Source organism: Stigmatopora nigra, chromosome 4 (assembly GCF_051989575.1).
Source record: "Stigmatopora nigra isolate UIUO_SnigA chromosome 4, RoL_Snig_1.1, whole genome shotgun sequence".
In the NCBI taxonomy this organism is placed as follows: Eukaryota; Metazoa; Chordata; class Actinopteri; order Syngnathiformes; family Syngnathidae; genus Stigmatopora; species Stigmatopora nigra.
In genome coordinates, this window is record NC_135511.1 from 1,562,877 (window position 1) to 1,586,855 (window position 23,979).

The window sequence follows — 23,979 nt, forward strand, 5'->3', positions numbered from 1 at the left end:
TTCAACGTTCAATAATGGAGGCATCTGAGATCAAATCCTTTTATTCTTGCAAGAAGAGAATCCATCCACACACGCCTCCAGTCAGATGACCGGTGTCCCTTTTGCTAATATATTCACAAGATTTAAACAACATGCATAACAAGTCTAAACATTATTCGGAATCTCATAACAATTAGCCTCAGTTCTCATAACTATTGAAGGTCTGTCGAAACTTTCCGAGAGAGAGAGAGAGAGAGAGAGAGAGAGAGAGAGAGAGAGAGCATACCAGCCGCTTTGCGGCCCATGGAAGTCATGAGACTGGTGGCTGCCAGCTTTTCCTTCATTGCAAATCCAATTTCTTTACTTGGACATTGTAATGGATGGTATTCACCCTATTCATATTTTTATTTGGCGTAAGCCAAAGAAAAATATACTCCTGCTGCAATTTGGCAAACCAACCCATAAGTCGGATTGCCATTCCTCTACAAAGCTCAACGTCGTCGAGAGAGGCCAGCCGCTGCACCGAAATCCTGAGCCGCCAATTATATCTCCACTCTAAAACAGATACTGGTAAAAACAATGAAACCAAAGCACATAGTCCTGTTTCTTTTGACAGGAGTTATGCAATTTATTTGCCCCACTTCACCACCATAAGCCAAAACGTGGAATCAGTGAGGCCGTTGTCACACCATGTCTAATCTACCGCACCCAGATTCAGACCATGCCCTGTAAGGTTCAAACAGGTACAGTTAAACAGCAGAAAAATTGACTTGCCCTTTACTGCTTTCGTAACAGGACAGACATTATTCTAATATTTTTTAGCTTTTCTTTACAAACAGGACACCTTGTCTTTTGTAAAAACACTTTCCCAACAAAATGGTGATTGAGGGAGTTTTTATATTCGATCGTATTTTCCCTTGTCTGGTATTTTGTTTTTACCCTTTGTAAAATGGTTTAGTCTCAATTGAAGCGCTTTCACCTTTCCATATTGTTAGGTTCATTAATAATTACCTTCGTCCGTAATTATCAATAACTGCAGGAAGACATCTTATTCAATTATTGACATTTAATTAAATAGAAATGGATACAACAGATAAAAGCCTCCGGAGGGGAGCGTTACAGCAAGTGTCACCTTACAACTTCAGAACGTCTCCTCGAATAGACGTTTTCGTCCCACTCTTATGGTCATGAATCAAAACAATTTACAGAGTTGTTGATCATTCCATCACGTATGAGTAAAAACAACATCTGGGACTACAATAACAATCAAAGTATTTTACCAATAACAAAAACAGGAGACTAGACCTAACAACATTTAGATTAGAGTAATTATACAACCTCCTTGACCTAAGAATCATATAATATAATCATAATCATATAATCGTTACATACAGAAAAACCTGAAGTGTACGGTTACATAACGATAACAATATTCTTGTTATTGGCCGAATAGCCCTGGCCTCGTCACCAAGGGCCCACCAAATCTCAAGGACCCAGATTGGGTGGATTGTTTGTATAACCATCCTGGAACAGGCCGTCCAGGTTAAAGATGACTTGGCGTGACCTCGCAACACTTGGAAAATAGAAAGAGAATGATTTAAACAAAGAAAGGAATTAATACAGAGAATAGAAAGAGAATGATTTAACAAAGAAATGAATTAATACGACTATTATAAAAGTAATACAGAATAAACCCAACACATATGGAGACATCAAAACCAATATAAAAGAGTTCCCTATAGTTTATGGTATTGCTCGCTGAGCAATAATCTTTCCCATCAATATTGGAGTGGTTCCCGCATTTTATTAAATCAGAAAGCTTATTTTACCCGTCTCCTCAACGTTTCAACTGAGACCACCCTATTACAGTGCAAAAAGTAGCTCCACATAGTGCTATTTCTTCTTCTTTACTTTGAGGTTGAGCACCACCGTTGGTCCAGTCCGTTTCCTGTTGAAAAACACAGTCTCCTTCTGCCAATCCAAATTCAATGCTTTCTCTTAAAGATTTCCCTTTTTATGCAGTCAGCCAGATTATCCTTATCATCCAGTTCCAATCGTGCAGTAAATTATGGCATTTTGTAGGGTCTACTAAATAGTATTTCCATATGTTGTTGTACTGTTTTACCCGTTATGTAGGCAGTGATTTCAAAACGAGATATGGAACCTTCGGTCCATTCAGCCAATTATTTTGTTAACACAATTTGGGTGCCATTATCAGTATCAATCAATGGTTCACTTTTTAAAATAATGTTCGGATATAATCACTTCCTGACTGAATGATTTGACAGTGTTGTTTTTGTTCTGGTTTTGGTCTACTCAACAGGATCCTGACCATCAGACTGTGGATGTGCGGGAGATGTTAGACCTGAACAACGGGATCGTATCCTTGCAGAACCCCTTTAAAATCCCCCTCAGGCCCAAGTACTTATCCGGGAGCCAGAATCAGAATCTTTTTAGGTCTCACACTTTAATAATTAATAGTCTGATGTAATTTTAGGTTAGGAAGCTGGTCTATTGAAGCCTCATACTTGGATCCCTTCAGCACGAAAGCCACAACACACTTTGAGATCAGGGAATATGGTAAATCTCAATACATTGGCAGTGATTCCCAGATTGGGTCGGGAGGCGGCGGGGGGGGGGGGGGGGGGGGGATTTGGCTCAAAATAGTTCCTCTCTTTGAGTAAGTGGGTAGGGATCTTCCAAGGAAAAACAGGACCACCTCTCTAATCTTTTCAAGTAGGATAATTTTCAGAATTTGTGGTTGACTAAATACTTATTTGCCCCACTGTACACTCTGCGCTGTCCTGCCCACCAGACACTTCACTTTCCGAGATTCTTGCCGATGTTTTAACTCCACTCTACACACCTCAAGACAACTCTTCGCACACAAAATATTTAGCTCCACTCTACGTCCCTCAAGTCAACTCTTCGCACAAATCTTTTCTATTCACTGACAAAAATCTTTTCTACTCCCTTACAAAATATTTTCCATTCACTTACAAAAATCTTTTCTACTCCCTTACAAAATATTTTCCATTCACTTACAAAAATCTTTTCTATTCACTGACCAAAAATGAAATCAATACGATCGCTTTTGCTCAAATTCCTGTATCACAATTTAACCAGCATTCAATTTATGTTTACAACTACAGCATCTTTCCAAAGCTTCAACAATATGTTTAAACACTTTTATTTTCCACACAGTAAAAGCATCTTATACATTTTACGGCGCGCATCGATATGTTTCACACCTTAAATCTTCTTTGTCTCTCAGCTGGCAGGGACACTCACACATACAGACGCACATTCTGCCACACGTGCATGCGTTTAGCAACTTCCGCGCCCATGGTAACTTAAACTCTTATTCGAGGATTGTTATATTTTAATAGCTATATTTATTATTTAGTCTGTCCTCATCGACCGCATGACATATATTTGAAGCACAGCATTGGCTTGAATTCTGATAAGCGGGTTTGATGAACCCACAAATTATTATTAGGGATTGATAGTGTGCTTCCCCCTGAAGCGTACTTTTGACTTCAATTCTACCGGGGCACTAAACCTAAAATAACATTCAAACAGATGCTATAATTAACTTGTGAACGCTGGCTTCATCTAACCAGTTCACAGTATTAGCTTCCAGACGAAAAGCACTGAAGTTTCTTCAACGAGACAAACAGCCCGGAATTACGGCCACGGGTTAACTTCTCTCTATTTTTCTTCCTTCCAATGAAATTCCAGTCAGCTTTTTAACAGCTTTGACTCGAGTCCTTTATTATATAAAACACATGAAGACTTTTTGTGTTCGTGCGAGTGGGGTCTGGTCTTCTATCTTTTTGAAATTGCAGGTTCTTTAGCCTGGAAGGTTTTTAGAAACACTGCATCAGCGCAGCCACTCACACAGACACCATATTGCAAATCAGATGGTAAGAACTCATACCTCTTCACGGGCCGTTGATTTCGCAATTCGGTGTATGCCCAAGCAGCCAGCTTTCGATGCCTTCCACTTCGTCTCCCGATTTCCTGACGCCAATTATTGAAGCTCGAACTGAGTGCACACTTGGACAGCAGTGAGACAGGAACATAGTCCCACTTTATTGAACATCTGAGCATATTTTAAGAAGTACAGTGAAGGACATCCGCCGCCTTTCACATTTGCGTTTCATGTCTGGGACATCTGCAATCCTTCGGCAATGTCTAGTATATTTAGGGTCAGCTTGACCCGGGCTAAGGAACACATGCTGTTATCTTCTACAGTCAATCAAATCAATCAATCAAAAGCCTTTATTGTCATCGTACACAGCCGCGTATAACGAAATTGGTGGTGGTACTCCATAAAGTGCGTTTTCCCTGTAAAAAATAAACATAAATAGTAATATAAATGTATAAAACATCACATCCTGGCTAGGTAAATTTTAAAATATTGCGCAATTTAAGATATTGCACATTGTTATTGCACACCCCCAAATTATTGTGCAGAAGGGATTGTGTGTCGTGCTAACGCAAGTTCAGAGTCCTGATGGCTGTGGGAAAAAAACTTTCCTCAAGTCTATTTATCTGTGCTTTGTGAGACCTGTAGCATCTGCCAGAGGGCAGCATCTGGAACAGGTTGTGACCAGAGTGGTATTGGCCCCTTACAATGTTCCTGGCTCTGCTGAGGTAGTGAGAGCTGGCGATGTAAACAGTGAGGGCAGAGAGCAGTGTTGATAACTCTCTGCATGGCCTTTCCGTCTGATGATGTGCTTCCAGCGTACCACACTGTAATGCAGTATGCCAGGATGGTCTCCACAGTGGCTCTATAGAAGGTTACCAGACGCTTAGTGTCCAAGTTGTTCCTCGTGAGTACCCTCAGGAAATGGAGTCGTTTCTGGGCCTTCTTCCCCACTGCCGTGGTGTTGGTAGACTAGAAGAACTTGTCCGTGACGTGGACCCCTGGAATTTGAAGTACTGGACCCTGGTATAGGCATACTCCACTTATGAGGAGTGGAGTCAGATATGTGCTGCGTTTGCAAAAGTCCAGGATTATTTTTTTAGTTTTCGTGGTGTTTAGTGTGAGACTGTTCACCAAACACCACAAACAGTTTTTTTAACCACATCTCTGTAAACAGACTCATCCCCCCTGAGATTAGTCCGACCACAGTGGTGTCACCAGCAAATTTGATGATGGAGTTAGACTGGTGGGTTGGTGTACAGTCGTATGTGAACATACAGGGCATACAGAAGAGGACTCAGTACACAGCCTTGAGGGGAGCCAGAGCTCAGTGTAATGGAGGAAGAGAGGTGGGGACCAAGTCTAACAGTTTGTGGACGGTTGGTTAAGAAGTTCTTAATCCAATAGCAGATGGTCTGTACACGCACAGTTCCCCCCCCCCCCCCCCCCCCCCTTGCTTTTTCGGGATTCTTTCGATCGATCGCGTCGGTGTAGCATGCGGCTAGCTAGCGATACCGCGGCTTCAGGGATTTGCAGGTGTAGCCACGTTTCCGTGGTGAGAATAATGTTGCAATTCCGGACAAAGCTGTTGGTTGCAAGCTGAAGTTCCCAATCGTCCATTTTGTGGGTGTTGAATCTGCCATTGATCAAAAAGATACTCAAAGGAGGTGCTCAATGTGCGGTTGTTTCCTCAGTTTAGCAGCTAGGTCCGCCATGAAAGGCCTGCCTGATTTTGAGTGTATAGCGCAAAATAGAGCTAATTTAATTTTTGTTTTGAAATGGGTGCCATTGCCTAAATAATGTACAATAACAATCTCTGTCTTTGTTTGTTTTTGGATCTTGGAGAATTGTTAATTCCCCACTTTTAAGGATGTCCTTGCTAATCGTTACATTTGTATTCACATTTGTAGATTTAGCGGATTAATCCCTGTATATGCAAAGCCAATTTTTTTACTTTTAAGTCTAACTTGCCCCAATTTGTAGGGCTATAAAGCAATGGAAAGAATGCTTATCTAGTTGACATAAGTTCTTCAATGCTTATGCAATCGGTAGATATGCTAATAGTCATCAATATTACGCAGGGGTTTAAATTCTTTGTACGCTTGGCCCATTTCCTACAAATGACTTCCATTTCATCTTTCTTCATTAAGGATTTGACTCCCAAAATAAGCCATCTTTGCAATGTGTTCCCAATAACAGGTTAATAAGCAATTGATAAAGTATGCTGCACAGTTATCTTTTGGAAAAAACAACTAGCTTTTTCTGTGTCAATTGATTAACGTCAAACTATAATGCCGACTGTCTGTTTATATCAAGCTGGATAGTGGGCTGTTAAAACAAAATGCATTCAATTCAAACGCTTTGGTCAATAAAACTGTACGCACAGGGTTGATTCGGCTTTCCCTCACGCCGGCCATACACAAAATAAAAATGCACGCTCATCTTCTGTTTCTAATGCTTCCTCAAAGGGAGGGGAGCTTTGCCACGTCCCCTGACAGTTTATCTTCAGAATGGAGAAAGCTCAAACCTTCTGCAAAGATTTTAACACTGCTCCACGTGATTTACAGCACACACACAGAAAACACCACAGCACTTAACCACTCCGCACCAGAACATTGACCACTGCCGCTTGAGCACAAATTCTACTATTTCTTGGTATAAACTAACTCAACTTCATGTGTACCATTCCAGTTATGACCACTCAAAGTTTTTTCCACAAGTTATAGCATTATGTTTTTTCACACTTTGGTTTTCCACATGGGCCTAAGCATATCAAATTTATTTTCTTTTATCCTGCGCATTTCGTGCTGCCTTAATTCTTCTTTGCCTGCCGACTGGTGACAGGAAACAAACAAAGGGAAAAGAGACAGCTAGAGAGACAGAAAGAGGGGTGGGTAGGATTGCACACTTCCAAACACCAGACTATTTATAACAGTGGCGGTCTATGCATTTTCTCGTAGCGCCTTCAACGAATCAAATCAATCCAACCCTCAAAAACTATTTTATGGCTATAAAACCTCGTGTGTGCGGTTGATTGGTCGCCTGTATTTTCGTCGCTGTCTTTTGGTCGCCACTCTTTTGGTCGCGGTCCTTTGGTCGCCCGGACGGCGACAACGGGCGACCAAAGGACTGGCAACCAAGAAGAAGACCGGGAACAAAACAAGGTAAAACAACACGGTCCACACATCAATAAAAGCCAACAATGGCCATGAGCAGTTTCACTGAGGTGACGTGTGTCTATAAGAGTTTATTTGTACATGCTCTGTCCCTTTCGGAAGCTAAATCAGTCAGGGTCTTAACAAGTTCTCCAACAAAAAACAATAAAAATCCGGGAAACTTTGAGCTTTTCTTTAGCCTAATAATTACTAGGACATTAAGTATGACTAAATAGTAATTCACAGTTTGTATTTAGGAAATTTGAGCAACAATTTAAATGGTAATTATCAATAACCTTCCAGGCGACCAAAAGACCGACGACCAAAAGGTTGGCGACCAAAAGACCGGCGACCAATCGACCGGCGACCAATCGACCGGCGTCCATCGACCGTGTACCAAAACCTCGACTCAATTTCCATAGGAAATAGGTTTATTACCGGACTGCAGGATGGTTGGAGAATGCTCCGACAGCTGTGAACCTCTCACAGCCTGTCTTCCTCGCAATTCTCTCTGATTGAACACTAGGTCAGTCTTTATATAGACCACATGTGATAGGTTCATTAATAATTACCCTTTTTTGTAATTATCAATAACTGCAGGCAGACATCTTATTCAAGTATTGACATTTAATTAAATAGATTGGATCACAGATAAGAAACCTTAAGGGAGGAGATCTTCAAAAGTATCCTCTCGAACCGTATTTCGCGTACAGCTTTAAGGCATTTGGGATAAAACAATCACGCCTTCATTTGACCTAACAATCATATAGCAATTACATAAAGAAGCCCGAAGTGCGTCACGAGTGTTATGGACGTGGCAGAAACAACATCTTTGTTATGGAAATGGAAGATATCCCGAGTCCTTGCCCGATCAACAACCCTCACAGCCCGATACTGGGTGAGATGTAGCGTCAACAATCCTTGGAGAAGTCCATGTGAGAGTGGACTAGGCGGCAGTTTATGACCTCGAGCCGAACAATAGAAAGACTCTTGATGATTTGACAAAGAAATGAATTACTACACATATGTATAATAGTAATACAGAATAAACCCAAAATTCCCCCGTTTTTATAATATGTATGTTATTAATCATTTCTTAGTAATCACGAAATGGTAATGTCGGGTGACTGTGATTTTTCCCGCCTACTCCTTACTCCCATGGCTGGTCTGAAAGAGAAAGAACATAATCATATTCGTCCAATTGGTCCCCGGAATTACCGTACTCCTGGAGCTCGCTGTTTTCCCTGGTACGTTTCATAAGCAGAGATATAATTAGTGTAATTTAGAATTTGTATGGGCAATTGCAGTAGTTATAAGTCGGCTTAGCAAGGAGCGCAAACAGGGGATAAGGCAACACCCATACAATGTCAAGGTAGGAGCATATATGGCTACAGAACACAACAGATTGGGCCAAATCCTTACATTTTCCAAAGGTCCTATACCCCCAGTGTGTGAAGCGGATAATTCTACTCCAGACTGCTTTTGCATATTGCGGCTTTAGGGTCTGCAGGCCACTAATGGCTCTGGGTAAGGACCCATCGGGTGACGTGTTGTTCGGTATGAAGGTGCAACATTGTTTTCCAAACATTTTGCACACACGCCCCCTTGCTCCGTTAGGAGCATCTCTACCGCTATGCGATCCTGGAACGCCATCAGACTGGTAGCTGCCCGTCACTCCTTTATGGCCACAAATCCCTGTTCAGTATAATTTCCAAGGTTTTGGACATTGTAATGCAGGTAATTTATCTCATCCACATTTTTGTTTTTGGACTCCCATCCTGCTGCGATCTGATAAGCCAGCTTATACTCATTAGGGATGCCCCGGGGGATGCCAATCGCATCAATGTATGTTGGATCTCCTTCCCTCCATGCCGCTCGACGATGTCGGGAGGGACCCTTCACCACACAAGATTTCTGAGCAGCCAATTGTATCTCCTCCACTGTAGATGGAAAAACAGATACCGGTAAGAGCAGTGAGACCAAAGTACCTAGTCCTGCCGCGTTTCGGCAGGAGTCGTATAATGTATCTACCACCCCACCACCAAAGGCCAGATCGTGGTATCAGGGGTGTAGTTTGTTTTAGAACGCCGGTACACCACGTCTCATTTATCGCCCCCAGCTTCAGACCATGCCCTGTAAGGTTTAAGCAGGTAAAATGATTAAACAGTGGAAAAATTGACTTCCTATTTACTGCGTAACAGGATAGACACTGTTTCAATATTTTTTCTGTATAAGTAGGACACGTTTTTCATTTGTAAAAACACTTTTCCCCAAAAGAATGGTGATTGAGGGAGTTGTTAGATCCGAGCTACTTTTTCCCTTGTCTGGTAGTTTGTTCTTATCCTTTGTAAGATGGTTTAGTCTCAATTGAAACCATTGGAGACGTCAAACCCAATATAAAAGAGTTTCCTATAGTTTTGGATTGGATTGGATTGGATAACTTTATTCATCCCGGACATTGTGGGAGTAGGAAGAGGGTGATTAGAAAGAATAAACAGCAAAGCAAAAGCACAAAGTGCAAAGCAAATCAAAGTAAATGGAATCATCAAATCATTAAAACATAAAAGCAGCAAAACACAAAACGAACAAGAGTGGACAAAGCTACCGTGGCTGCCGGCTGCCGCTTAAACAGCGCCATTTTGGTAGCGGTAACTGAATCGGACTCAAAAAGATATTGTAAAGTTGGACAAAAACTGGAACCCCACAGAACAGCAAAGCAAAAGCACAAAGTACAAAGCAAATCGAAGTAAATGTAATCATCAAATTATTAAAACATAATAGCAGCAAAAACACAAAAAACAAGAGTGGACGGAGTTACCGCAGCCACCGGCTGCCGCTTAAACAGCGCCAATTTGGTTGCGGTATCTGAATCGGACTCAAAAAGACCTTGTAAAGTTGGACAAAAACTGGAACCACACACAGGAAGTCTTCCACGAGATGGGGAACTTCTGCAGACTGTGACCGAGGTGGAGAATATGCAGAGTCGCTCTTGCAAGCTTATTCACACAGTCACTCAGTAGTCTGAAGCTGAAGAAAACAGCAGCAGGGCAGAAAACCTCGACTCCGTTGCTGGTAGGGGCCGACAGCTCTTCCATCCCATCCCACGATGGAATGGTTGGTCAGAACCGTTGCCTCTTCTCCCAGCACTTTTGTCCAGCTCCAAACCTCCGGCGGTACCGAGGTGTTGCTCCTTCTGCTGCGTATTGTAACAGCTAGTTCCATGTGTGTGACAGCGTAGGCATTGCTTTCCCTTGTCTTATTAAGTCAGAAAGTTTATCTTACCCATCCCCTCAATGTTTCTATTGAGACCACCCTTTTTCCAAAGTAGCTCCACATAGTGCTTGCCCCTCTTCTTTACACTCCATCAACAGCACCCAATTATCCCCCGTTTGGGAAATCCCTGTTTCAGAAATAAATTTCACAAGTTAACATGTCAGTCCAAGCTTTCCAATCTTGACCAATTTCTGCAACAAGGCTGTTCCCAAAAAAATCCCATCCATCCCATTTTGTTCATAGACAACTCGTTTCAAAACATGAAAGGCCCCACTAGAATTTGAGCATCCAGCGCCAAATAGAGCCTATTTACACATTTGTCTCGAATTTGTTTTAGATATGTGGTCCCCAATTCCCAAAATATGCCAGAATTCATACACCGGCATATCCTGTCAAAACCCAAAGTGACTAACATAACCTGTTTCTAAGCCAGATTTTGGAATTTGGAGAACCCTTATCTAAGCTTGCTATTGCCACTCGTTATCACTGTAACATTCAGGCGTATTAACCCCATCATTGCAATGCTATGAATTTTAAGTTAATGTTCTCTTAATTTGCATGCCCTTAAAGCAATAGAAAGCAACATCATTTGGTTGTATTAATTCATCCAAAGCATATTTCATCCCGCCAGGACAACAGACAATGTTCTTTCAAGTGCACTTTGAAAAACATTCCATGTTACTCCAGTCTTAGGGAAAATATGCTCATCCTAAACCAATTATTTCATTTACAATTCACCTAATTATTTGGATGAATGCCATGAATTTTCTCATGCCACTATTGCATTGTTAATTTCCCATTTAATGTCGTTAACAGCCAAATAACTCTCAATACCTAAGATATACTTTGTAAATCACCTCATATGATGTTTACTTAAGACAAGAGTCATTTCCCATAGCTCCCTGTTACCAAAACAAAAATCTTCCACAATTAAATTAAGGAAATCAACCTTTTGTTAGGCATTTTCTAAGTACAATTTTTAATGTTTTAAAAAACCTCAAATTGTCGCCAATATACCATAATATTGTAAATTTTTCCATTCTTGTTTTTTCTTTAACCAGCCAACCTCCTGGATTAAAGTATTTTGAACAATCAAACTATTCAGAAATAGTATTAATATTATTTTATCCTCCAAAAGCTAGTTTCCTTTAACTAAGAGCACTTTAAAATCCACAATTGTTCCAAAATGACTATTTTTGCTCTATTCCCAAATCCAAAGCTTTTTACCAAATCAACCTTTTACTAAACAGATTTTCTATCACCTTAATATACATTTCTGTTTAAAACCCAAAAAATGAATGTGAAAGCATTCGCATAACCTTGCATTCCTTGCAGACCATGTATCGTTCTTATTCTGAAAAGTCCAAACAAAAAACGCCATAAGCCGCTAACTATGACCTCTACTCTTGCTGCGAAAGCAGCATTGTTATCTTCTGTTTACAAACCAGCGAGTCAACACTTGAAATGTCGCCTCTTTTTTTCCTGTGCCCAAATTCAACGCTTTTGAGAGAAGACAACCATTAAAAAGTCAAATTAACTCCTCTTCCGTTATCCAACTACATGACAATATTTTTCCAAGACCCCATATTCAGAATATGTATGCTGCAAGCACAACAATATGGCAAAAACCCATTTTCTGCCCTCAAGTTTGCTTCAGCACCCCCAAGGCCAATTATTATTATTATTGCAATGTCTTCACGGAAGGGATCCACAAAATTTTGGTCAAATTACACGGTCCGCACGCTCCCGAAAGGCTAACACAGTCAAATCGTCTGCCCCGCGGCCCACATGTTTCACTCCCATTTAATCAGCAGCCGCTGCACCAGAGCGCTTCTCCCGCAGTCGACACATCATTTGGCAAGTCTAGAGTATAATAAAAAACACAGGTGACATTCCCTGCTAAACATTTAAATGACCATTTTGTATATATTCTTTTGTCTTTTTAAACACCATCTTCCCGCTAGCGGACAGGATCAAAACCAGGCCAAGCTGCAATAAGCCATTACATTGCTGTAAATTGACAGTACATATAGGTTATATTAAGAAAGCACCACCAGCACTTGGAAATAACCATTCTAATTGTTGTTATACAAGCCCCAGCATCACAAAAAAACCCAATTTAATTGTAATCACAAAACGTCATACCTGGATTAACCAAATCAAATACCAGTGTCTCAATTAATTTTCTAGCTCAACATTCTCGTATCCAAAATCCACATTCCAAATCATTCTAAGCCGACATTCCTTGTTTTCAGAGACCTTCTAGTCTGGGTAATCATGTAATATATATACCCCCATTTTTTACAACTTATCTCTGATTTTTGTCGAACTTTACACCATCTCTTCTCCCTCTATTTTTGTTAAACTTCCTCCGCTCCCGTCACCTATCTCGGTAAATATTTTCCCCGTCAGCCGATGAGGCCCCGCTATTTTTCCTTACCAAACAGTACTTTTCCGCCGCCTCGGTCTTAAATATATCCCCGTCATCCGAGGGAGCACCCACTATTTTCCCAAAATAGTATTTTTAACTTCTCCCCGGCCTTATTTCCATTAGTGTTTGTGGAACAAGCCATTACACTTTTATCCATTCACATATTATTTATATATGTATATTACCTCTATGCATTAGTGCATATATTATCCTGCATTTTATGCATTTTAAGCTGGCCAGCAAACCCATATTTATTTACCCATAAATATAGCTGTCTAATATTTTAAAGCGCTTTGTCTTTCCAATTTTTCCAATCCTTACAAGTTAGACGTATTTTTGGATCGTCATCCAAACCCGCCTTACAACACGTGTTCCCATATTTTACTTTTTTGTAGTGAGTTTGTGTGCCTCACACAGTTAATATTTTTGTTTTTACCCCTTCGATTGTATTTCCTAGGCTTATCTTAATTTTACTGCAGAAACCACACAAACACCATACAACGTTTACAATATATTCGTGCCTACCCTTGAGACACAGGACACTTTCCAGCAAAGTGCCCCAAAAATGTACCTGCCATTGACTAGTATAAACACAGGGATTTTATCGCCGTCACCCAGGACGCGAGTCACATTACCCAGAATGGACCTTCACATTCAATGCCCCTTTAACGCATTTGGAACCTCCGTCAAAATATGCGGACAATAATGTGGACTTACCCGAGATCACACCAGATGTCTCCCTCCAGCAGGATAAGTCTTCAACCGTCGAGAATCCAGGCGCCCCCGTCGAAAAATGACTTCGAATTTTCCCTTGTCTGGTAGTTTGTTCAAACCCAATATAAAAGAATTCCCTATAGTTTTATGGTATTGCTTGTTGAGCAAGAATCTTTTCAATCAATATTGGTGTTTCTAATTAAGTCAGAAAGTTTTATCTTACCTATCCCCTCAATGTTTCAATTGAGACCACCCTTTTACCAAAGTAGCTCCACATAGTGCTTGCCTTCTTTACACTCCATTAACAGCGCCCAATTATCCCCCGTTTGGGAAATCCCTGTTTCAGAAATAAATTTTCACAGGTTAATATGTCAGTCCAAGCTTTCCAATCTTGACCAATTTCTGCAACAAGGCTTTTCCCAATCTTCAATTTTTTGCTGTTAATGTACCACACATATTTCCCACCATAGATTGCCCCTTTGTATGGCAACCGGGACGTCGCCGAGTCCAAATATATATTTTCATTTTGGAAATTTGATTTAGTAGGTAATGTTAATTAAATGTAAATGTGTATGTTTCTCGGTTTACCCTCCCGTAAGAAGGTGTATCCTCAATTGAAACGCCTCCGCCTTTTTCTCCAACTGGAGAAAACAACCCTACTGTGGAAAGGAATAGAATCACAATCATCAATTATCTCATTGCCCCAAAAGCAATAATTGTTTTCAACATGACTTTTTGTCTTTGTTTAGGGAGTTTTCCTCTTGAAACGTTTCAATTTAGACAACCTTCTTACTGTGGGAAAGGTGCATCCGTGTCCCCTTTCAGTAACAAGGACCCTCCCACTTTGCGTTGCTCCGATGTTTCTTCTTTTATGCTGCTTATCAGCATCCAGTCTTCAAGAATCCCCGTCGCTTCGTCCGTTTCCTGTTGACAAGCAATTATCTCCCTCTGATAGTCTAAATTTGGTGTGTGCGTTTTTTTTTCTCTGATAGATTCGCCTCATCATCCAATTGTCATTGTGTAGTGAATAATAACAATTTGTAAGGTCTACCAAACAGGACTTCATATAAGGTCCGCCAATTGTGGATGGTAGACAACTATTATATTAACAAAATGGGAGCCATTATCACTATAAATAGTTTCTGGAATTCCATATCGTGGAATGATATCCATATGATCTAATAAAAATAAAATAAAATCTATATGTATTTTTTGAAATGGATATGTGGGTATGCATATAGATTTAAACCCTAAGCCTTGTAGTGCCGTTGTAGCAAGGCCACCTCCCCCTTGTCGAGACATAGGTCTTCCCTTGACTCAAGCCCAAATTATTTTCAATTATTGATCTTTTATTGATAGATTATGTCTCGGTGGTCTGCCAATCAAAAAACACAAAAAGACAAACTATCATTCACGCTCACACTCATAAACAGAAGAATTTAGTGTGTTCAACCAGTCTAGCATCCATAATTTCATTTTGTGGGAGTAAACTGGAGTACCCGGAGAAAATCCACAAATTCTCGAGGACGCCATGAATACCCCACATTCCGGAAAGTCTGGATCCACCCCGCATTCATTAGTAGATCCTTTAATATACACACCCCCACTCTAGCATTTTAACCGTTTGTAAAAAATTTCCTTCAAGTTTCACACAAAGTTATATCCTCTTTAATGCTATCAGTTTAGCTGTTTGTTCCCCGAATTGAGGTGGGAATAGTTTCACATCTAAAGTTTTTATTTTTTTACAGCCGCCATGACCTAATGGCCCCCTATCATGTTTTTGGAAAATCCCAATTCCCTCTAATAGGTTTCTTTATAGGACTAGGTGTTAAATATCCCTAATGTTCAGCACATCAATTGACAGAGATTGGAGATAACGTCTTACATGGGGTGGGATTTGGCTAGGATCACGCGGTGCCACCTGCACGCCACATCATCAGTTGTTAGCCCCACACGTCATTGGGTGTTTCAGCCACTTATAACAAGACACCCTCTGCAGAGGTTGGCCCACCACAGGATGATCAGCCCCAGGTGTGTGGCGCAAGGTGGAACCACGCGGTCACACCCCAAATCCCTCCGAACCATAGCTCCCTTTCAGGCCTTCAAGATGGACAAGGTCTGTGTCGGTGGACTCATGTCCGTTGGTGGATCCGTGCTTGGTTGAGCTTCGTCTGGGGTTCTGATACCCTGTGGACTGTGGTGAGTGTCCCGCCACTGGGCTTCACTCGACTTATTTGTCCTACCTCTGAGGAAGTAGTGGTCAATGCGAGGCCCCTCGCTAAGCTCTTCCAGGCACTTTTTCCTGCCCTGGTGGATCTTGAGACCCCTCTCTGATGTAACCTTTTCCCGGCCACAGATGCAGCTTTGTATCTTGTGTCCTGCCAGTGCTGTTACTCCGTCAACTGTTGTGCCGATCATCTGATTCGTTGTCGTTTCCTTTGCAATGTTCGTTACCGTGTGGTCCGCTGATGAGTCATCTTCCGCCCCCGCTCTCGCAGACTCCAGGGGTGTTTTTCCTTTAGAAATCTTCAAAGCAATAATTGGGTGGATCCAAGACACTGTGTAGTGAAAGGCTCCTGCCAGCAAGGGTAGCTAACCCTTGCCAGCCCCGTTGGGGTCTATTCCCTCCTGCCAGCAGTCTCTTCAGGCCGTCACCAGGTCTTTCCCAGGTTGTCAGCTGCCCTTTCGCAGCGGTCACTGGTTTTGACACCAGACATCAGGTTTCTTTATAGGACTAGGTGTTAAATATCCCTAATGTTCAGCACATCAATTGACAGAGATTGGAGATAACGTCTTACATGGGGTGGGATTTGGCTAGGATCACGCGGTGCCACCTGCACGCCACATCATCAGTTGTTAGCCCCACACGTCATTGGGTGTTTCAGCCACTTATAACAAGACACCCTCTGCAGAGGTTGGCCCACCACAGGATGATCAGCCCCAGGTGTGTGGCGCAAGGTGGAACCACGCGGTCACACCCCAAATCCCTCCGAACCATAGCTCCCTTTCAGGCCTTCAAGATGGACAAGGTCTGTGTCGGTGGACTCATGTCCGTTGGTGGATCCGTGCTTGGTTGAGCTTCGTCTGGGGTTCTGATACCCTGTGGACTGTGGTGAGTGTCCCGCCACTGGGCTTCACTCGACTTATTTGTCCTACCTCTGAGGAAGTAGTGGTCAATGCGAGGCCCCTCGCTAAGCTCTTCCAGGCACTTTTTCCTGCCCTGGTGGATCTTGAGACCCCTCTCTGATGTAACCTTTTCCCGGCCACAGATGCAGCTTTGTATCTTGTGTCCTGCCAGTGCTGTTACTCCGTCAACTGTTGTGCCGATCATCTGATTCGTTGTCGTTTCCTTTGCAATGTTCGTTACCGTGTGGTCCGCTGATGAGTCATCTTCCGCCCCCGCTCTCGCAGACTCCAGGGGTGTTTTTCCTTTAGAAATCTTCAAAGCAATAATTGGGTGGATCCAAGACACTGTGTAGTGAAAGGCTCCTGCCAGCAAGGGTAGCTAACCCTTGCCAGCCCCGTTGGGGTCTATTCCCTCCTGCCAGCAGTCTCTTCAGGCCGTCACCAGGTCTTTCCCAGGTTGTCAGCTGCCCTTTCGCAGCGGTCACTGGTTTTGACACCAGACATCAGGTTTCTTTATAGGACTAGGTGTTAAATATCCCTAATGTTCAGCACATCAATTGACAGAGATTGGAGATAACGTCTTACATGGGGTGGGATTTGGCTAGGATCACGCGGTGCCACCTGCACGCCACATCATCAGTTGTTAGCCCCACACGTCATTGGGTGTTTCAGCCACTTATAACAAGACACCCTCTGCAGAGGTTGGCCCACCACAGGATGATCAGCCCCAGGTGTGTGGCGCAAGGTGGAACCACGCGGTCACACCCCAAATCCCTCCGAACCATAGCTCCCTTTCAGGCCTTCAAGATGGACAAGGTCTGTGTCGGTGGACTCATGTCCGTTGGTGGATCCGTGCTTGGTTGAGCTTCGTCTGGGGTTCTGATACCCTGTGGACTGTGGTGAGTGTCCCGCCACTGGGCTTCACTCGACTTATTTGTCCTACCTCTGAGGAAGTAGTGGTCAATGCGAGGCCCCTCGCTAAGCTCTTCCAGGCACTTTTTCCTGCCCTGGTGGATCTTGAGACCCCTCTCTGATGTAACCTTTTCCCGGCCACAGATGCAGCTTTGTATCTTGTGTCCTGCCAGTGCTGTTACTCCGTCAACTGTTGTGCCGATCATCTGATTCGTTGTCGTTTCCTTTGCAATGTTCGTTACCGTGTGGTCCGCTGATGAGTCATCTTCCGCCCCCGCTCTCGCAGACTCCAGGGGTGTTTTTCCTTTAGAAATCTTCAAAGCAATAATTGGGTGGATCCAAGACACTGTGTAGTGAAAGGCTCCTGCCAGCAAGGGTAGCTAACCCTTGCCAGCCCCGTTGGGGTCTATTCCCTCCTGCCAGCAGTCTCTTCAGGCCGTCACCAGGTCTTTCCCAGGTTGTCAGCTGCCCTTTCGCAGCGGTCACTGGTTTTGACACCAGACATCAGGTTTCTTTATAGGACTAGGTGTTAAATATCCCTAATGTTCAGCACATCAATTGACAGAGATTGGAGATAACGTCTTACATGGGGTGGGATTTGGCTAGGATCACGCGGTGCCACCTGCACGCCACATCATCAGTTGTTAGCCCCACACGTCATTGGGTGTTTCAGCCACTTATAACAAGACACCCTCTGCAGAGGTTGGCCCACCACAGGATGATCAGCCCCAGGTGTGTGGCGCAAGGTGGAACCACGCGGTCACACCCCAAATCCCTCCGAACCATAGCTCCCTTTCAGGCCTTCAAGATGGACAAGGTCTGTGTCGGTGGACTCATGTCCGTTGGTGGATCCGTGCTTGGTTGAGCTTCGTCTGGGGTTCTGATACCCTGTGGACTGTGGTGAGTGTCCCGCCACTGGGCTTCACTCGACTTATTTGTCCTACCTCTGAGGAAGTAGTGGTCAATGCGAGGCCCCTCGCTAAGCTCTTCCAGGCACTTTTTCCTGCCCTGGTGGATCTTGAGACCCCTCTCTGATGTAACCTTTTCCCGGCCACAGATGCAGCTTTGTATCTTGTGTCCTGCCAGTGCTGTTACTCCGTCAACTGTTGTGCCGATCATCTGATTCGTTGTCGTTTCCTTTGCAATGTTCGTTACCGTGTGGTCCGCTGATGAGTCATCTTCCGCCCCCGCTCTCGCAGACTCCAGGGGTGTTTTTCCTTTAGAAATCTTCAAAGCAATAATTGGGTGGATCCAAGACACTGTGTAGTGAAAGGCTCCTGCCAGCAAGGGTAGCTAACCCTTGCCAGCCCCGTTGGGGTCTATTCCCTCCTGCCAGCAGTCTCTTCAGGCCGTCACCAGGTCTTTCCCAGGTTGTCAGCTGCCCTTTCGCAGCGGTCACTGGTTTTGACACCAGACATCAGGTTTCTTTATAGGACTAGGTGTTAAATATCCCTAATGTTCAGCACATCAATTGACAGAGATTGGAGATAACGTCTTACATGGGGTGGGATTTGGCTAGGATCACGCGGTGCCACCTGCACGCCACATCATCAGTTGTTAGCCCCACACGTCATTGGGTGTTTCAGCCACTTATAACAAGACACCCTCTGCAGAGGTTGGCCCACCACAGGATGATCAGCCCCAGGTGTGTGGCGCAAGGTGGAACCACGCGGTCACACCCCAAATCCCTCCGAACCATAGCTCCCTTTCAGGCCTTCAAGATGGACAAGGTCTGTGTCGGTGGACTCATGTCCGTTGGTGGATCCGTGCTTGGTTGAGCTTCGTCTGGGGTTCTGATACCCTGTGGACTGTGGTGAGTGTCCCGCCACTGGGCTTCACTCGACTTATTTGTCCTACCTCTGAGGAAGTAGTGGTCAATGCGAGGCCCCTCGCTAAGCTCTTCCAGGCACTTTTTCCTGCCCTGGTGGATCTTGAGACCCCTCTCTGATGTAACCTTTTCCCGGCCACAGATGCAGCTTTGTATCTTGTGTCCTGCCAGTGCTGTTACTCCGTCAACTGTTGTGCCGATCATCTGATTCGTTGTCGTTTCCTTTGCAATGTTCGTTACCGTGTGGTCCGCTGATGAGTCATCTTCCGCCCCCGCTCTCGCAGACTCCAGGGGTGTTTTTCCTTTAGAAATCTTCAAAGCAATAATTGGGTGGATCCAAGACACTGTGTAGTGAAAGGCTCCTGCCAGCAAGGGTAGCTAACCCTTGCCAGCCCCGTTGGGGTCTATTCCCTCCTGCCAGCAGTCTCTTCAGGCCGTCACCAGGTCTTTCCCAGGTTGTCAGCTGCCCTTTCGCAGCGGTCACTGGTTTTGACACCAGACATCAGGTTTCTTTATAGGACTAGGTGTTAAATATCCCTAATGTTCAGCACATCAATTGACAGAGATTGGAGATAACGTCTTACATGGGGTGGGATTTGGCTAGGATCACGCGGTGCCACCTGCACGCCACATCATCAGTTGTTAGCCCCACACGTCATTGGGTGTTTCAGCCACTTATAACAAGACACCCTCTGCAGAGGTTGGCCCACCACAGGATGATCAGCCCCAGGTGTGTGGCGCAAGGTGGAACCACGCGGTCACACCCCAAATCCCTCCGAACCATAGCTCCCTTTCAGGCCTTCAAGATGGACAAGGTCTGTGTCGGTGGACTCATGTCCGTTGGTGGATCCGTGCTTGGTTGAGCTTCGTCTGGGGTTCTGATACCCTGTGGACTGTGGTGAGTGTCCCGCCACTGGGCTTCACTCGACTTATTTGTCCTACCTCTGAGGAAGTAGTGGTCAATGCGAGGCCCCTCGCTAAGCTCTTCCAGGCACTTTTTCCTGCCCTGGTGGATCTTGAGACCCCTCTCTGATGTAACCTTTTCCCGGCCACAGATGCAGCTTTGTATCTTGTGTCCTGCCAGTGCTGTTACTCCGTCAACTGTTGTGCCGATCATCTGATTCGTTGTCGTTTCCTTTGCAATGTTCGTTACCGTGTGGTCCGCTGATGAGTCATCTTCCGCCCCCGCTCTCGCAGACTCCAGGGGTGTTTTTCCTTTAGAAATCTTCAAAGCAATAATTGGGTGGATCCAAGACACTGTGTAGTGAAAGGCTCCTGCCAGCAAGGGTAGCTAACCCTTGCCAGCCCCGTTGGGGTCTATTCCCTCCTGCCAGCAGTCTCTTCAGGCCGTCACCAGGTCTTTCCCAGGTTGTCAGCTGCCCTTTCGCAGCGGTCACTGGTTTTGACACCAGACATCAGGTTTCTTTATAGGACTAGGTGTTAAATATCCCTAATGTTCAGCACATCAATTGACAGAGATTGGAGATAACGTCTTACATGGGGTGGGATTTGGCTAGGATCACGCGGTGCCACCTGCACGCCACATCATCAGTTGTTAGCCCCACACGTCATTGGGTGTTTCAGCCACTTATAACAAGACACCCTCTGCAGAGGTTGGCCCACCACAGGATGATCAGCCCCAGGTGTGTGGCGCAAGGTGGAACCACGCGGTCACACCCCAAATCCCTCCGAACCATAGCTCCCTTTCAGGCCTTCAAGATGGACAAGGTCTGTGTCGGTGGACTCATGTCCGTTGGTGGATCCGTGCTTGGTTGAGCTTCGTCTGGGGTTCTGATACCCTGTGGACTGTGGTGAGTGTCCCGCCACTGGGCTTCACTCGACTTATTTGTCCTACCTCTGAGGAAGTAGTGGTCAATGCGAGGCCCCTCGCTAAGCTCTTCCAGGCACTTTTTCCTGCCCTGGTGGATCTTGAGACCCCTCTCTGATGTAACCTTTTCCCGGCCACAGATGCAGCTTTGTATCTTGTGTCCTGCCAGTGCTGTTACTCCGTCAACTGTTGTGCCGATCATCTGATTCGTTGTCGTTTCCTTTGCAATGTTCGTTACCGTGTGGTCCGCTGATGAGTCATCTTCCGCCCCCGCTCTCGCAGACTCCAGGGGTGTTTTTCCTTTAGAAATCTTCAAAGCAATAATTGGGTGGATCCAAGACACTGTGTAGTGAAAGGCTCCTGCCAGCAAGGGTAGCTAACCCTTGCCAGCCCCGTTGGGGTCTATTCCCTCCTGCCAGCAGTCTCTTCAGGCCGTCACCAGGTCTTTCCCAGGTTGTCAGCTGCCCTTTCGCAGCGGTCACTGGTTTTGACACCAGACATCAGGTTTCTTTATAGGACTAGGTGTTAAATATCCCTAATGTTCAGCACATCAATTGACAGAGATTGGAGATAACGTCTTACATGGGGTGGGATTTGGCTAGGATCACGCGGTGCCACCTGCACGCCACATCATCAGTTGTTAGCCCCACACGTCATTGGGTGTTTCAGCCACTTATAACAAGACACCCTCTGCAGAGGTTGGCCCACCACAGGATGATCAGCCCCAGGTGTGTGGCGCAAGGTGGAACCACGCGGTCACACCCCAAATCCCTCCGAACCATAGCTCCCTTTCAGGCCTTCAAGATGGACAAGGTCTGTGTCGGTGGACTCATGTCCGTTGGTGGATCCGTGCTTGGTTGAGCTTCGTCTGGGGTTCTGATACCCTGTGGACTGTGGTGAGTGTCCCGCCACTGGGCTTCACTCGACTTATTTGTCCTACCTCTGAGGAAGTAGTGGTCAATGCGAGGCCCCTCGCTAAGCTCTTCCAGGCACTTTTTCCTGCCCTGGTGGATCTTGAGACCCCTCTCTGATGTAACCTTTTCCCGGCCACAGATGCAGCTTTGTATCTTGTGTCCTGCCAGTGCTGTTACTCCGTCAACTGTTGTGCCGATCATCTGATTCGTTGTCGTTTCCTTTGCAATGTTCGTTACCGTGTGGTCCGCTGATGAGTCATCTTCCGCCCCCGCTCTCGCAGACTCCAGGGGTGTTTTTCCTTTAGAAATCTTCAAAGCAATAATTGGGTGGATCCAAGACACTGTGTAGTGAAAGGCTCCTGCCAGCAAGGGTAGCTAACCCTTGCCAGCCCCGTTGGGGTCTATTCCCTCCTGCCAGCAGTCTCTTCAGGCCGTCACCAGGTCTTTCCCAGGTTGTCAGCTGCCCTTTCGCAGCGGTCACTGGTTTTGACACCAGACATCAGGTTTCTTTATAGGACTAGGTGTTAAATATCCCTAATGTTCAGCACATCAATTGACAGAGATTGGAGATAACGTCTTACATGGGGTGGGATTTGGCTAGGATCACGCGGTGCCACCTGCACGCCACATCATCAGTTGTTAGCCCCACACGTCATTGGGTGTTTCAGCCACTTATAACAAGACACCCTCTGCAGAGGTTGGCCCACCACAGGATGATCAGCCCCAGGTGTGTGGCGCAAGGTGGAACCACGCGGTCACACCCCAAATCCCTCCGAACCATAGCTCCCTTTCAGGCCTTCAAGATGGACAAGGTCTGTGTCGGTGGACTCATGTCCGTTGGTGGATCCGTGCTTGGTTGAGCTTCGTCTGGGGTTCTGATACCCTGTGGACTGTGGTGAGTGTCCCGCCACTGGGCTTCACTCGACTTATTTGTCCTACCTCTGAGGAAGTAGTGGTCAATGCGAGGCCCCTCGCTAAGCTCTTCCAGGCACTTTTTCCTGCCCTGGTGGATCTTGAGACCCCTCTCTGATGTAACCTTTTCCCGGCCACAGATGCAGCTTTGTATCTTGTGTCCTGCCAGTGCTGTTACTCCGTCAACTGTTGTGCCGATCATCTGATTCGTTGTCGTTTCCTTTGCAATGTTCGTTACCGTGTGGTCCGCTGATGAGTCATCTTCCGCCCCCGCTCTCGCAGACTCCAGGGGTGTTTTTCCTTTAGAAATCTTCAAAGCAATAATTGGGTGGATCCAAGACACTGTGTAGTGAAAGGCTCCTGCCAGCAAGGGTAGCTAACCCTTGCCAGCCCCGTTGGGGTCTATTCCCTCCTGCCAGCAGTCTCTTCAGGCCGTCACCAGGTCTTTCCCAGGTTGTCAGCTGCCCTTTCGCAGCGGTCACTGGTTTTGACACCAGACATCAGGTTTCTTTATAGGACTAGGTGTTAAATATCCCTAATGTTCAGCACATCAATTGACAGAGATTGGAGATAACGTCTTACATGGGGTGGGATTTGGCTAGGATCACGCGGTGCCACCTGCACGCCACATCATCAGTTGTTAGCCCCACACGTCATTGGGTGTTTCAGCCACTTATAACAAGACACCCTCTGCAGAGGTTGGCCCACCACAGGATGATCAGCCCCAGGTGTGTGGCGCAAGGTGGAACCACGCGGTCACACCCCAAATCCCTCCGAACCATAGCTCCCTTTCAGGCCTTCAAGATGGACAAGGTCTGTGTCGGTGGACTCATGTCCGTTGGTGGATCCGTGCTTGGTTGAGCTTCGTCTGGGGTTCTGATACCCTGTGGACTGTGGTGAGTGTCCCGCCACTGGGCTTCACTCGACTTATTTGTCCTACCTCTGAGGAAGTAGTGGTCAATGCGAGGCCCCTCGC

General features: G+C 45.1%; 2 protein-coding genes across 2 annotated transcripts in view; one reads left to right on the forward strand and one right to left on the reverse strand.

The window, feature by feature from the left end:
* The window catches only part of LOC144195145 (complement C5-like), a 17,098-nt gene extending 13,045 nt beyond the window's left edge, over positions 1-4,053 (forward strand). The window contains exons 6-8 of the mRNA XM_077714562.1: positions 2,303-2,400; positions 2,477-2,596; positions 3,966-4,053. Coding sequence (XP_077570688.1) covers positions 2,303-2,400; positions 2,477-2,596; positions 3,966-4,053 — 306 coding nt within the window. The remainder of the gene's footprint in view (positions 1-2,302; positions 2,401-2,476; positions 2,597-3,965) is intronic.
* Positions 4,054-5,568: 1,515 nt separating this feature from the next.
* LOC144195146 (ADAMTS-like protein 2) overlaps positions 5,569-23,979 on the reverse strand; it is a 92,766-nt gene continuing 74,355 nt past the window's right edge. The window contains exon 11 of the mRNA XM_077714563.1: positions 5,569-5,636. Coding sequence (XP_077570689.1) covers positions 5,569-5,636 — 68 coding nt within the window. The remainder of the gene's footprint in view (positions 5,637-23,979) is intronic.